The following is a 16266-nucleotide window of genomic DNA, read 5'->3' as shown; positions in this document are numbered from 1 at the left end:
TGTTCAGATGAAGACTGAGTGGAACTGCGGCGCAGCTGGTTGGTGTTGCAATCACAGCCAGTTGGACCTCAGGGTTGCATTAAACATGTTAACCAAAGCCTGTAGAGTCCTGGGTGCAGCACTCCACTGTTTTTACTTATTTTTTTCCCTTTCTCTGAGCTTTGCACAGCCTGACCTTGAAGCTGATGTACTCGGGCGTCCTCTACTGGGAACCCTGGCTGCAGCTTTGACTGAAGAAAAATGCTGCTCAGTGCAGAGTGGTATGTTTATCAACAGATGTATTGTATGAACACATGTCTGAATGCTTCAGAGCAGCAAACTGACCAAAGCTCTGCTTTTCATGCTGAAGATCAGTTCATCTACGGCTCGTGTTTCACAACACCTGCTGGAACACAGCATCTTCTTCAAGCAAGAATCCGTATCCATTAAGCTACCCCCCCCCCCCCCAACCACACACACACACACACACACACACAGGTCATGTCTTGTTTATTTGTCTTAGTCATAATTTCTCATTAAAGCCATATCCTCCTGAGAGCCTCCCGAGTTTCACTTTGTGTGGTTTCATTCAGTCAGTTTGCTTTACCTGCTCCGAGTCATGAAGCTGCTGCACAGCATTAGTCACACTGCTTGCAACAGGACCTGGACTTGGTTGTTAATGCCAGTCCTAATTGTACATTAGGTCACTTTTACAGTCTTTTAGAGCAACTGGTTCATCTTTTGTGTTGTGTGAGTTTGCACTGTGGCCGCTAATTCTGAATGTTTGTGTAACTGCAAAGCAGAGGCAGTCTTTTCGAACAGCCGGTAAAACAGGGGATACAGTCGTACTCAGGAGGACATCAGCATCTGCCCATGCATTTGAAGTGAACTGAATAATCAGCTGGACTGTAAGCTAGAGAAACATGGAAGTGCGTTACGAGAACTCAACACACTAATCCAAACAATAAAAGTTTTGCTTTCTCCCGTAGTCTTGATGTCTTCGCAAAGCCAGCAGATGACCGCTCGGGGGGGGGGGGGCAGTGATGCATGGGCACGAGCTGTCAGAGCTGTTGGCATGTTGGATTTTGTTGACGCTGTGCTCGAGAGGTGTGTCTTGACGTAAGGTCCTCCTTGCCCCGCCCTGCCCTGCCATTGGCTGCAGACCGGCGGGCTGGTGTTGAGTCCAGACAGAGGGGAGCTGAAGGCACTAGGACCCAGCGGTGAGAAAGTGAGTAGGCTGGCAGAGCGGGGCTGAGTCACTGCATGTGTCTGAGAGGCAGTCAGAAACAGAGCAGAGCAGGGGAGCAGAGGTGATCTCACACTCATCAGCACAGGATAACACAACCATGATGGGTTGATTTGGGGGGGAGTCGTTTGGAGGAAGGAAGTGTGCGTTCATCACTTGCCCAGCCATGGAGACCAACAAAGTTCTGCATTTCGTGCCTTCTGGTAAGTGGATCTAAGCTTTGAGAGCTGCTCCTCAGCTGTGCACGACTCTGCTCACTGGAGGAACCTTGGGGTTCCCTACCTTGTGAAACCTGAGACCCCCCCCCCCCCGCCCTCCCTGCAAAACAGGCAGTTTGGGAGGGGGCAGATGTTTTTGGTGCTACTGTGCATACTTAAGAAACTGTGAATTTGCTCTTTTCAGCTCACAGGAATGTGACAACATTTGTAACAGGAATCTCTGGTTTTTTTTCTATTGCACACAGAGAGGACTTTTTTTTTAAGAACACACCTTTTTCTTGGTGTTCATGTCATGATTTTTTTTTGTTCAGTCAAAGAACTGAACCTTAACAAACAATTGCATCGCACAGCCGCTCAGCAAGTGTACCTGTCGAGAATGAAGACCTGGAAAGCAGGCAGATCCGTGACTGCTGTGCAAATGTTGCATTGCACTTTTGCAATTGTTCCATTGAAATGAAGTTGTTGAACCGGTGCTACAACTGTGTTCATGTTTCTATCATTAAAAACCCCTTGGACATGTGCATTTTCCTGTTTGACTCAGGAGTGCAGGGTACAGACGGACTGCTGCTGACAGTCACAGGGGGACCAGTGAGTTCTGCCCTCTGAGAGTCTGAAGCCCATTTGAAAGTGTGATGTGGCTGCCTCCTCACTTTGATTCGGTCTGAGCAGAAAAGTGCATCTCTGTGTTTGAGACAAAGATGTAAGCGAGGGGAAGTAGGATCTTTGACGATGAAAGACTATCACAGAGCAAATGTCAGCATCCATGCAAGTTTGGAGCATCGGTATTCACGAGAGTTTAAGTGTGCACGCAGCCTTTCTGTGCACGCCGTCCCAGAGTGCATGTCTGGCCGTGCTGGACACTGCTGTCCTCTTGAAGAGTCATTTGCATTCATTTGGCTTTCACCTGACCAGAGGTGGAGGTGATGGTTTGATCTTCACAGTCTGGTTCTGCGTCCTGAAAGGTCTGTCATGCATGAAAGGTGGAGGTTTGGCTAGAGGACAAACGCCTGATCAAAACAGGTGACATGTTTTACTGAGATGAGAACCATTCCAACGTTTGGGTGTCCTTACACTCGGCTGGAATTCTTAAAAAGTGCCATGTGGCGTGTTATCTGCAGGGTTTTGACGGTGTTATCATTCGTCACCAGTGACTGGACAATCAAATTTCCAAAAGGATTAGATTTTCTGCTTTTCACTCTCACTTTGTTGCCCTCTGGATTGTCTGCTAAAGCAGAGCAAGCTGTTCTGTGCTGCAAATCCGAGCACACATAGCAGGAACATGGTGTCCGACCAAAGGTTGGGCCCAGGCTTCAAAGAAAATCTTTGTCTAATGTTGCTGACTGTGAAGTTTACTCAAGTCGTTTTGTTGTTGTGCGAGTAAATTACCAGATTGTGTGATTGACACCAGAAATCTGCAGATGGGTGACGGACCAGCAATTACACATGGCCAATAGAGAATAAAGCAAATTAGAACTGCATGCAATGGAACGCTCCATCATTTATTGAGCATTGAGGGAGTGTACGACATGGAAGCACCACGGGGATCGGTCGACACAGATAACATCAAATACAGTTAGGTTGACAGAATAGAATCTGCCTAAATTCTGTTCTTAACAACTAATTCATTCTGAAAAAACTGGAGATTGATTATTCCAGTTTTTTTTCTTTGATTAAATCCAATCGCAAACAGAAAAAAGAAAATTCAGTAAACCAACAATAGAAAAGTTTTTGCGCTCTCAGCAAATGTGTGGGTTGAATGACTAAAAATCAAATATTAACAAGCTTTATTGAATGTGTAGCTGACATCATCGATTGCTCGGCCTGCTGAATTCCTTGAAAAGAGATGCTCTCATAAATAAAACAATTGTAGTATTTTTCTGTTTGTTTTCTGCTGTCAGGTCTTCTGCAACCTTTAGACAGCAAAAATGCATTCACCTGTCGGCCAAACAGTGTTATTTAAAGCACCACTGAAGTTATGTTGCAAGTGGGATTTGTATTGACGATGGGCATTTCACATCACCTTAACCATCTCTGATATTTGTGGTTGTTGTCACTGGCGTAGTAAGAATTTTATTTACTGTTTTTTTGCAACAATGTTGCTGTTAATGTCTCATCTCAAGCAAATGACATGCATGAAGACTGGATTTACATTCCCACTCTCATCATCCTCTGATCCAGGGGTGGGCAATTCCAGGCCTCGAGGGCCGGTGTGTCTGCATGATTTCCAGATAGTCTTGCCCTACTCATTGCTGATTACCTGGTTCAGGTGTGTCCAGCCAATAATCTTGCCCTACTCATGGCTGATTACCTGGTTCAGGTGTGTCCAGCCAATTAGAACATGCCAGAGCAGGGCATGCTGGAAAACATGCAGGAATGCGGCCCTCAGTGCCCACCTCTGCTCTGATCCATGTTCCCAGTGTTTCTTATTGCCGCTCTTAGCCTAAATCAAATAACCTAGGACATATGACTGGATAGCACATGTCTAAGCCATAGTTTCTGCAGAACGACAGGAGTTCATTAGAAATTTACCTCTCAGTTGTGCGCAGGACTGTTGACAAGGGGTAAGCCTGTGCTCATTTCCCATCACCACTTTGTTTACACGCTCTCCTGCTAGCTTACAGCCCCTCACAACCCCAACCTAACACTAGTGGTGCAACAAAAATAGCAGCCATATCAGAGCTATCAAGCCGAACAGTTTGGATCTAGATTCCAGCTCAGACCTGGAAAACAAAGACCTTTATGGATCTGTTTGTCTGACAGAGGATGCATCAGAATGGAGCGGAGCAGGGAGCTCATGGCAACTACAAGCTTTTTCAAACAACTTTTTTTTTTTGTTTGCTCCTGATTCACAAAGATCTGAATAAATAAAACACTCAGAAATGTAACTCTAAGCTTAACTCTCTTTATAAATGTCCTCCAACACTAAAAAGGGCCTCAAGAACACCATTTTCATTGGAATGGATCTTTAAAGTCAGCATTATGTCCCACCAAACACACGTTAAAACGTGAAAAAAAAATGGTTACAATAATTGAATTGTCTTTCCTCCAAAGGAAATGTAAAAGTATTTTCTACCTCAAAATGTTGCATGATTTTTACAGGATGTCCCTGTCTGAGCCAATCCCACCTGTAAGCTTCACCACCTTAAACATAGAAAAACCTAAGAAGGAGTCTTTTGCCTACATGGCAATTAGACTACAGTGCTAACAAAGGTTTACATTGAGATAAACGTCAGTTAACCGATTCCTTTTTCTCTTAAATTTAATATACTCACGGTATTAAGGAAGAAATAATTTGTTGATAGTACTGTTAGTCAAAAATATGTGATACACAAAGATTAAAGAATAAATTCAATCCCTGTTTTTCAGCCATGTTTATCTTTTTTTTTTAAATCAAATTCAACCATATAGAATTTTGTCCTTCAGACTACACACTTAGCTTTTTTTATTAGCTTCAATAGTTGTATTATTTGGTCTCTAAATAGAGCTGTAGATTTTAAAACTACTTTTAACAGACCGATTGAGGATCCGATTTGTAGCACAGATGAGTGCTAGACTCTTTACCTCGGTGAGGAGTTTGCCTTTCCTTTATGTTTCAAACACCTGTGATTAACGATCATAAACACAGCTTGAAGCTGAAACCTCTCAGACTGCTACTACCAAGGTGTCACTCCTCAGGTGTGACGGCAAACCACATAATCCCCGTTGCAGCTGTGACCTGCAGAACCCCAAAAATCTCAGCATGGAGGACACATGGCGGCGGTGTGAATTAGTAGTTCGACCATGTGGAAGTGGAGGTGTGCGGGGAAGAAGATGGATGACGCCTTCCTGTGTGTATGTTTGCATGTGCGCATGTGTGTGTGTGTGTTAGAGATGTGACAGTGATCTCTCTGATCAGTATTCACCGCTGGCAGCAGATCTCAGAAGCTCCAGCCGCTGAGCAAAGCCATCTGGGCAAAAGAGAAACACACAAGTTTTTAAAACCGCACCACACAGAGAGACAAACACACACCAGCACCGAAAGATCACAAAAACACATCCATGCAAGACATGACAAGTCAGCCACACACGCAGAAGTACATTCACACCTTCATAGATCCACACACTCCCATCTGCAGAAGCAAAACTGTCCTGTCAGATATTGACCGCATGCAGTCCGCGTCATCAGTTCATTTTTGCTACATAATTTGTCGGTTTGCACACAACAGTCATGGAGATGTGTACGCATACACTTGGTATGCTCAGTTCCAGGAACACCGAATAAATAAGGCCACAGATGTATTGCAGATATGGCTAACACACTCTTAAGGCCCGTTCACACCGGGACGAATTTCGCCGGCGATTTTCGCCAACGTTTAACGCCTCGTGACTAAACAAAGGGCACCAATGTGAGTGTGCACACCGACGCGAAAAAACGCCACGCGCCAAAGCGTAAAAAAAAAACGCCTCGGGTTCGTTTTTTTTTTTCGTCGCGTCGAAATCTATTCGACCAATGAGAATGGCGCATTTGCACACGTGTCTGGAGCTTCTGAAGTTACAGTAAAACACAACTTGGGGGCGCTCAAACACAAAACTGCCTTTCTGAGCACACATACCAGCGTAGAAGATAGACGCCAAGTAGCGTCTACAGTGCCGCAAAGAAATAATGACGGACATTCTAAAATATCCCCTTACCAAGTACCAGTTGGAGCTACTGGTGCTTGAAATATTCATGTTTTCTTTGTATTATTCTGACAATCGCGTAAATACTTGCTCTCTTCTTCTGAGTGAAAAGCGACTTTAAGAATCGTAAAGTTGCGCAGCGCCACCTTGTGTACAGGAGTATTTCTGTTTTACATTAAGCGCCATCTAATGACAGGGAATGAAATTGCATGTTCGCTCGGCTCATCGTCAGCGAAAATCGCCTGGGTGTGAACACAAAAGACGTGGCGAAAAACGCTGGCGAATAACGCCTGCCGAATATTCGTCCCGGTGTGTACGGGCCTTTACTCCTCTGTCCGAGCCTGCACACAGCAGCTCACAGACGTTCTTTTATCTGCACATTTTGATTTTCTCATTGAAAGTCACTATTGTGAGACGCTTTGCATTAAAAGCGAGTTTACGTCTGCAAACAGTACATTTTCAGTCTCCTGGTGTCATAATTGAAGAGCCATAAGTGTGAAGCGGGTGTATTGATGACCGTACTTCATTCATTTCTAAATGTCAAAACCTTCACCAATTTTCTTAAAAACTTCATTCTGCCAAAAAATGCATTTAAGTGTTTTATGTGTCTTAGTCTAAGTTCCACCATGGTTTAGCACAGGGCTGCTCATTCCTGGTCCTTGAGATCTACCACCCTGACTGTTTTCCATATCTTCAAGTCCTGCTAGCTGCTGGTTAGCACAATCAGATACATTCTGATTGAATGAACACACCTGGTCCAGGTGATCAGCAGGAAGCAGTGCAGGCAATTTTAGTTCTAGTTTACTTTGTACATGTCCTCCATCATTAGAAGAATTCTACAACATTTTAAAAAAATCCAAGAACACCATGACTACTGGCGTTATTTGTTCTCAACCATAAAAAAAAAACGCCCAAAAATTCAAATATTTAAGTGACACAGCTATGACTGAGTCGTGCCAGGAGTTATTCAGTGATCATGTATCAAAATCTCTTAAACAGTGAAGGTTAAGCCACTGCCACCCAACATAAAAAACATTCTTGACTCACAGGAGCTGCTTTCAGCTTATTGGACGGCTCATTTTCTTTTATGCTGCAAACAAAAACTCAATTATTAACATGAACACAAAGTCTGCATTTCATTCTTGGTCTGTTTACCACAGCTGCTCTGCATGTACACATGCATTCAGCTCAGACAGGCTTCCTGTAACGATTACATTACAGGAAGCAGTACAGAGCACACATTTCTTTTCACTTCCTGTTTCACTAATGTCATGCATTAAGGTGCACAGCTTGTCTAGCATGGAACATTTTGTTCAAACAGCCGATTCCGAAGCAGCCCATCCAACACGCTAATCCCACACAAGCTGCGTACATGGTCTTATTCTGCCCCGTTGGCTTGGTATGTACAACCCTTCCCTCAGTGGTAATTATTCCAAGATGTCTCAGGGTGCCCGTGTTGTTGAATTTCCAAACATTGATGGGAAAGCTTCCCCCTCGTATACTTGGGAAAACTATCGACGGTTGCAAACACTTTCTGGTAGTTTATCTGGCAGTCGCCGCATAAGCTCAGCAGGAAGTGAGAACGGAGTCATGGTCACCTTATCATAACATCAGTGACACACACATCAGCATGCAGACACGCGCCTTCTCCAACCCCAACGGCCTGTGGGACCAAAGCGCCATGCATTCACACACCAACGGCATCACGTAGTGCAGCAAGCGCTGCAGTCGGTGTTCTCACATAGACTGACAGAGATTGTGTCACAGCGCTGTTTTCATGCAGCTGTTGGTAGGTGTCTTTATGCTGTTGCTTCAGGGTCCAACGTCCTCTTTGTCCTTGAAGCGGAGCAAGTCACGTCCACTTGCTGTTGCACCAAAATGCGTCTGCGTTGTGACGCATTAGAAACATCTGCACTTTGTAAGAACATCTGCAGATGGACGTGCTCCCATTAGCTTGGTCTTATGCAATAAATGTAATGCGCTGTGGCTTAATAGCTCTCTTAGGAACAAAGGCCCTGCTGGCAAATTGGCAGAGTTCACACTGAGGGACAAGGTCAAAAAGCTTGACATAAAAAAGAAAGACAGCTACAGAAGAAGCGCTCCTAATGTCAAGCGAAGGGATAATCAGGCTGTTCAGCGGTGAGACACACTTTTGCTATATTTAGTTAGAGAATTATAAGCAACCGAGGTTGCTTAACACAAATAGGTGAGGTAGTGTGGGCCACAACTTCACCAAGCGATGAAGCCGCTGAGGAAGCGCAGAGTGACGCTGACAAGGTCAGTGGGACATTCACATTGTGGCTGTACTTCAGCAACATGTATGAATGCTTGGCTCAAAGGCACAGAGGTTACTATAGAGTTCTGTTTTTATCTTGCATTTATAGTTTGCACAATTGGTAGAAAATGCAGACGCCTGGTAAGGCAGAAACACAGGGAGGGTTGCAAAGGAGTTTTGTTATTGCATTTTTATTGAATTTTCTCTCCTCCCGCCTTCTGGCTTATTCTAGAAAGTGTGTCTGTCTGTGTAGTTTGGGGGGGGGGCACGGCAAATGAAAAGCGGTGAGATGTGCTGTCGGATGGCGGCAGGCGGGAACAGCATACAGTGGTGGGCTGTGTGGAGGAGAGGCGACTTGAAAAGGAGATAGTCGGCTGGCTTTAATCGAACCAGAGGGAGCGGAGAATGTGGAAGCAATTAGCAGGAATCCCCTCACACTGGAGTTTTCTTTTTTTTTGCAATGCCCCCTTTCCATTAAAATCGAGGCTGCCTCTTTCTGCAGCAAGCGGTTTGCTTTTATGTCTGTGTGTCATGGAAAAACAGCCCGTGTCATTCTGTCACTCATTCACTGCATCACTAAATACAAAAAGCAAAAAGCAGAGCGACCTCGTCATTTACCTTTATCCCTGCTGGAAGACAGCAAAGATTGAGAGGATCTGGAAAGATGGGAAAAACTAGATGTTCAATACGATGGTGGAAAGACGGAAAATAGAAAGTGAGGATGGAGAGGTTTCATTTGGAGGGTGTTCCTGTCCCTAACCTTGGTCACGATGCTTTGCCTCGCCATGGACAGGGCTGGATTCATCTGAGAACAGAAAGCAGCCTGGTCCCCACCACAAAAAATCCCCCTTACAGAAGGTGCCAGAAAGATTCTGGAAAGCGTCTCAGTCCAACAGCCAGACATCCATCCATTTTCTGTACCTGTTTCATGCTGGTTTGGATCAAGGGGCTCTGGTTCTGTGTTTGTAAAAGGATAGAGGGATTTTTCTTACACAGTATGTGTTGAATCTGACTCCGTTTTTGCTTGTTATATCCCTCGTTTGTAGTTTTTTTTGTTTGTTTTTTGATAAGTGTTGCCTCATGACTAAATTTCAATCTTGGAGAAAAGACATCTGATCTTCATAAACGAGGAAAAAACAGAAAATTGCGAGAAGCTCATTTAAGTTCAGTATTATCGACCTTTGTAGGGTCTAACATTCAAATAGAGTCTTGGTTTGTAGAAAGACTGAGTTTTTTATTTTCTATGGTATGAGCTGTTGTTTTTTTTGTTGGCTGCACAGAATCCCTGTTTATTTTTAACTGAGAAGTAATTTCATGTCACTCAATAAGATGGCACAAAAATAAAGAAGGTAGTTTAGAGGATTTAGTCTTATTATACATCTTTAAAGTGTGTTTAGTCTGAATTTGAGTCAAGTATGGAGCATGTGTAAATCTGGATTCGTGCAAGGATTCTGGCTAAAAATCTCTTTCATTTTCAGATCTATGGAACAAAAAAATGGAAGCTCAGTAAACTGAATTTGAAGGGGTTTAAAAACTTGTTTGATTCTAATTGTTGTGTTTGGAATGGACTGATTAACAACACAAAAAAAGGAAATTTGCCATATTTGGCTGTTTATTTTGCACTGTTAGCTAGTTATTTAATAGATGTTTCATGAATAGAGATGTCTCTTTTGAAGTGGTCTTTCTCTGTTTGTACCAGCGGGATTTGGCTGCAGACATAAGGGTCATTCTTTAAAGATTTTTTGTTTTAATGTGACTCAAGATAATTGAAGGATAAAAGTAGATGTTTTTCTCTGAATCTGACTCATTGTACTCCAAGGTTGTTTGGACAAAAGCATCAAACAATGAGTTGTTCTGCTGCTCTGTCTAAGTCAGATATAGATACATTTTTCAAATCTATGCCGTGCAGACAATAAACACCTGCATAATTTGACAGTTATAACTGGTCACAATCAAATAAACACACACTGACATATAAAAGAAAGATGTAAAAAAAGACGGAAAGTAAACCGAGGACGAGAGAAGGAACAATTCCTCTGACGGATGCTCCGATGCAGATTTGACTGTCGGTTGTGGTGACGAAAGAGTTGAGACAGACCGAGAGAGTATTGAATTACTAGTTGTTCTGCCATCTCAAAACCCTGAGAATAAAAGCAGCAGAAGTCAAATTCCTGAAGTTATAACCCTGTAAAATGACGTCCTTGTCTTGAATACAAGAATTTAGGTGCCGCGGGGCTTGATCTTAGCCCCATTCCTGTAAAGTTTGGTATAAAAGTATGAAAAATATACGGCTTTTTGTTTGATGAAATGATAGTCTAACAGTATGAAGTAGCCCCCATTTTAACTACAAGAATTACCTTCCACACACAGAGAAAAAATCTAATTGGAAAAAAAAGAGGTATAAGATTTAACAATCTGATTGGCGAGTGGTATGCAAGTGGCTGATTGGTCGATCAGTTTAGGTAGAATAGTTGAGTCAAAAATCGGATGTCACTTGAGTTTATGTCTGTAGATCTGTCCCAGTGCACTCGTACAGAAAACACCTGTGTTGCATTCCATCCATTCATCCATCCATTCATCCATCGATCTACCCACTCACCCATCTACCCATCCATCCAGCAATCCAACCATCTATCCGTTCATCTATTCCATCCAACTACCCACTCACCCATCCATCCACCAATCCCTCCATCCATCCATCCATCCATCCATCCATCCATCCATCCATCCATCCATCCATCCATCCATCCATCCATCCATCCATCCATCCATCCATCCACTCCATCCATCCATCCATCCATCCATCCATCCATCCCTCCAGCAACCTACAAATATATATTTTTTGGACCGTGGGAGGAAAACGGAGTACCTGAAGAAAATATACTAATTCTCAGCCATTATTCAAATCCGGATCTTCCCGCTGTGAGGTAAGAAGTAAGAATGCTAACCACTACTCCACCCATCCATCTATCCACCCACCCACCCATCCATCCATCAACCCATCCACCCATCCATCCATCCATCCATCCATCCATCAACACACCCATCCATCCACCAGCCCACCCATCCACCCATCCATCCATCCATCAACACACCCATCCATCCATCCATCCATCCATCCACCAATCCATCCATGCATCTATCCATCCACCCATCCATCCATCCACCCATCCATCAACACATCCATCTATCCATCCATCCATCCCAATCCAATCAAACTTTGTTTATATTGCAGCATTCATAAATAATGTATAAAGGCTGATCTTAGAGAGAGTTTGTTAGTCGTACAGGTGTTGGTTGGTGTGCACATTACACACATCTTTTGAAGATTTAAAACTCTTTACATGTGTGGGCATCCTGAACAACAGCAAAACTCGAGTGAAAGGAACATGACAGCGTCACCCTCCCAAGAATCCAGGAGGTTAGGCTGCGACTGCTCTGCCCACCTGCAATATCAAGCTTCTTCTTTTTATTTTCAATGTCAAGCTTCTTACATTCAAATAAAAGAGTTTGGAATGAAATGCTTACCGTGCACTAACATTCTGCTGGAGGCGTCTGCAGTGGGTTTGGTGTCAAAGAAACGTGAAAAAACCTTAAAAGTACCATCGTCATCACACAAATAGTTTGTTGAATCTATTATTACTGAATGGGGAATATCATAGGAACAATATGGTCTGGTCTCCTATAACACGGCACTGGATGGGAGGTTTGTAAGCTACCAACAAGTCTCACACAGTCACAACTGAGGCTTAGTTGGGGGCAGTATTTCTAAAAATGAGCTTTGACCATTTAGACGGAGAAGGAAAAGGTTTTTTTTCCTCCTGAATCAGAATTCCCTGCATTTATGTCACTTGGTCTATAGGCTTAATTATTTTCACTCTCTGATCCACCAGAAAGTCAGTGAACCCTGAAACACACCAGGGTTCAGTTTCCAGAAATGTTAAACCCCTGAAGGATAAATCAGTTTAATTACTAAAACGTTCTTCCTAAAGGTCACACAAGGGTCCTTCATTTAAAATATCAAGTGGCTACCTTCCGATCCTACTGGACTAACTACAACATCTGCGAAGAATCTAAACTAAAAATATCTAAAGCTTTCTATAGTGTTGAAGGTAACACTCATGTGTTTCTGTGATAAAGGCAGGAACACTAAGGTTGAAAAATGCATACAACACACTATTTGGAAATACTGCTTTTACTGTCATTGACCTACAATTCAGTTACTTTGAACATTGACTGTTTCTCTGTTGGTTTGGAAATATGAAGTTTAAAAATCAGAATCACAATCGGTTTATGTGAAAGGTGTGAAGAACAAAAAAATGGAAACTCAAAATAAAGGAAAGATAGAGGAGAAATAAAGAGTCACTATACGTCATTTTTTAAAATTCAAAAATGCTGCCCTGTCACACAACGCAATGATTTTAGGGATTTTAGATTGTCTTTTTTCTTCTAATTATATTCAATTAGTTATTAAATAAAATAATAACATATAATAATAAAAATGAACAGATAAGAATTAATAAATAAAATAAAACACAAATTGTTGTATTAGTTTTTTTGTTGTTTAATGATTCTTTTTTAGTCAAATCTTTAAACGCAATAATAAAAAATAGGCAGTTATTATGAAAAAACTTTAGACTTTAGGTTGAAGACCTTAAATAAAGAAGTGTGTAATAGAGTGTGAATAAAAATCCTACCTGTAATGCAGTTATGGCAGGCGTCACTTGTTATAATTTTCATTATTGTTTGCAATCTCACTGACATCTTTGTGTATTTTTTTTCGTATACAATTTTCCATGTTTTTCTGTTTGTTTTTACAGCACATAAAATGTCCTTAATCTGCCACCTCTCTTTCCTGTACATAATGTTTGTCAAATCTACAGTTATGGAGGTTTTTGTTGAGTCATAATTCAAAGGAATTTACAATTCTCAATTTACAATTTGATCATGCAAATTGGATGGATGGATGCATGTTCAGCTCTTTCAGCTTTTTCCAGCTATGACTTTTGGTCCTTCAAATCTTTGAACTTTTCCAGATATTCCAGGATTTCCAGGATTTCTGCCTCCATTGAAATACATAGGGAATCCTTGGTGCAGAAGATCGCTGGTTCGATTCCCGGCTCTGGCATTTTTCACAGAAATACTTTTTATTTTTATTTTTTTTAACCAATTATCACCCCTAAAATTTCATTTTCATTCAGCAAGGCAGCATTCAACCATGCATTTTCTTCTGGAAATGCAGCTCCTTCTACTCTTCATTTGACATTCACTTCAACTGTAAAAAAGCAGAATGGAAAACTAGAGTTCAGGATGTGACATGGTGGAGTTTTCAAAGAATTGTTTTGTGCGTTTGACACTCATTGATTGGATCTGCACTTTGTGGAGATGGGATTGTTTTTGTGTAGTAGTTCTGGTCACATAGCTTAAATGGTCTGTATCACTGGCTTCTTTAAAACAACCTTTAGCTTCATCATCTGGACAAAAACGAGCGGTAAGAGGTGAACTTTCTCTCTGAACTGATGCTTTATTCATCCCATCGTGATCAGCATAGATATCGCTTTCCTTTGCCACTACAGTCAAGGTCCGCGCCGGCTCAGTCCTTGTCATGTTACTGTGACAATGCGCACAAATTATCACAAATACTCCACTTTTTGTACAAAAAAAAATCGATCCATACCGAAAAAATAACAAGAATAAAATACTGAAAACTGCTTGAATATTAACCAGTTTAGGCCTCCATGACGTGTGTTAAGTAAGGGTTAATGGCAGACAAAGTGTGCATTATCACTTTTTAACGCACTTTGCGGAAGGCTTCCACAGGGTGCGTTGCAATGCACACTTCAAAGCCCATTAACCCGCTTATGCCGTAGTCACTTAAAAGATAAATTAATATCAACCAGTTTTTAGTTCTGTAAGTCTTGTTTTTTCCCCGATTTAGATCGCTTTTTTTTTTACGAAAAGTGGACTATTTGTCACGTGGTGCAACAACTTGTCATGGTAAGGTGACAAGGTGCCGCACCACCGCTGCAGTCGAGATTCGGAGATATATATATGCTGATCTTTCCGATGGGTTTAATAAAGCATCAGTTCAGAGAGAAAGTTCAGGTCTTACCGCTTGTTTTTGACCAGATTGTGAAGCTAAGGGTTGTTTTAAAGAAGCCAGCGTAGTAATACAGAAAATTTGAGATAGGTGACCTGAACTACTTTTTCGGGCGTGCGGTTATCACTGTGCATTATCACTTTTTAATGCATACCCAGCAACCAATCTGAAACGAGTATTCACCCGGACCATGGTATAATTTCTGATCATGCGCACTTCGTCGACCAATAACCCTTACTTATTTACCTAGAATTGGGGCTAAATAACGTTCAGTTGTTAGTTTTGGCGATCTCTCCGTAAACCAGAAGTAACCGCAGACAGTGGCGGAGATGTTGGCACGTCCCTTAAAAAAGGTCTATTTGGAAATTTGTTTTCATATTTTGTATTTATTAGCTAATAGGCCAAAATACTTTTTAGCTTTTTTTTTGGCGGTGGGGGGTTGTTGATACGCTTATGCAATGACAGCTGTTATAATAGCCTGTTAGCTGTGGTTGTCTCTAACATTTTAGGATATTGCTTGACATGTTGGAACTGTGCCTTTCCAGCCCTTTTATTTTTGCTCATTAGGCTTTTTTCTCTCTGTGGGATATTGTCTTTTAAAGAAGACAATGTTTTGTTTTCTTGCTTCAAGTCATTCTCTGTAGAGACACTTGTATGTTCTTCTGTGTTGTTTTACATATTGTAATTATTGCTGGGGGCATTACTGGTCTTTTTTATGGGGAACAGTGCTTGTTAGCCTGCAAAATAGTCTTCTAAAGTAATAACATCCAAGGTCTTTACTGTGGGTGGGACAAATGTGAAGAAGAGTGTTAATTGGATTATGATTTAAGTTCATAAAAGTGTCCTTTTGTTTTACAGTGGCAGTGTTTGTGTTTTTTGTAAACTATATGAAGGGGATAATCAGTAGTTTTGAACTTACAAAATACGTAGAACCATTACACAAAAATTCTTCCATTAAAAAAACGAATAAATTCAGAAATCCAACATCTAAACTGTTCATTTTTCTGCACCTAATACTTGGCGTCCTTATGCCTGAATTACTGCATTTGTGTGCTGTTGCATGGAGGTGGGCAGCCTGTGGCCCTGCAGAGGTGTAATGGAAGCCCAGGCTGCTTTGATAGCTGCCTTCAGGTCCTCTGCAGTGTCTGGTCTGGAGTCTCTCGTCTTCCTCTTGTTAACAGTCCACAGATGTTTCTATCAGGTTCAGGTCAGAAGTGTCTGCTGGACAATCGCGCCCAGTGACACACTTGAAGGAACATTAAAGCCACGACTGGTACCTCTGGCAGTGTGGACAGGATCCAAGTCCTGCTGGAAAATAAAACATTTTGCACATGCATTTCTAAATTGCAGAGAGCGGCATAAAAAGGCTCTAGAGTTACTGGTAGACGACTGAGTTGACTGGATTTCAGAAAACTCAGTAGACCAATGTCAGTAAATAACAAAACCATCAATAACGGGACATTCACTGTGTCTCTTCCTCAAAACTCTTTAACTATTAATTATAAATGAAGTAAATGAAAACTGTACTCTTTTCTAAACCAAGCACCATTGGGTTAGTCTGTATTGCTGTGTTACCAAATGTATTCAGTGGGACTTTGGCCAAAAGAGAGAGTTTCTGGGTCCACTCCCAGGTCGACCTCCCTGGCCATGAAAAAGACACATCTCTTTTAGTGTTTGGACTTATTTACATTTGAATGACATAAAAATGGTGGGGGGGGGGGGAAAGCACAAAAAACAAAAAGAATAAAAATCAATGTCAGGAAGTGAGCGAAGGTCCTAATCAGGTTCA

The 16266-nt window shown here is 41.9% G+C and overlaps 1 protein-coding gene across 3 annotated transcripts in view; it reads left to right on the top strand.

Annotated features, from left to right (window-relative positions):
• Window positions 1-1244: 1244 nt before the first annotated feature.
• The window catches only part of slc4a11 (solute carrier family 4 member 11), a 144791-nt gene continuing 129769 nt past the window's right edge, over window positions 1245-16266 (top strand). For 2 of the 3 annotated variants that reach the window (XM_011490714.3, XM_011490713.3), the window contains exon 1: window positions 1245-1428. Coding sequence is in view for 2 of the 3 variants with exons in the window: in XM_011490713.3 (XP_011489015.2) it covers window positions 1392-1428 (37 nt within the window). In the remaining variant the exon portion in view is untranslated. The remainder of the gene's footprint in view (window positions 1429-16266) is intronic. The other variant, XM_011490712.3, reaches the window with a different exon arrangement.

Source organism: Oryzias latipes, chromosome 22, assembly GCF_002234675.1.
Source record: "Oryzias latipes chromosome 22, ASM223467v1".
In the NCBI taxonomy this organism is placed as follows: domain Eukaryota; kingdom Metazoa; phylum Chordata; class Actinopteri; order Beloniformes; family Adrianichthyidae; genus Oryzias; species Oryzias latipes.
Note: the sequence above shows the minus strand (reverse complement) of the source record. Positions and strands in the feature narration are given on the sequence as shown.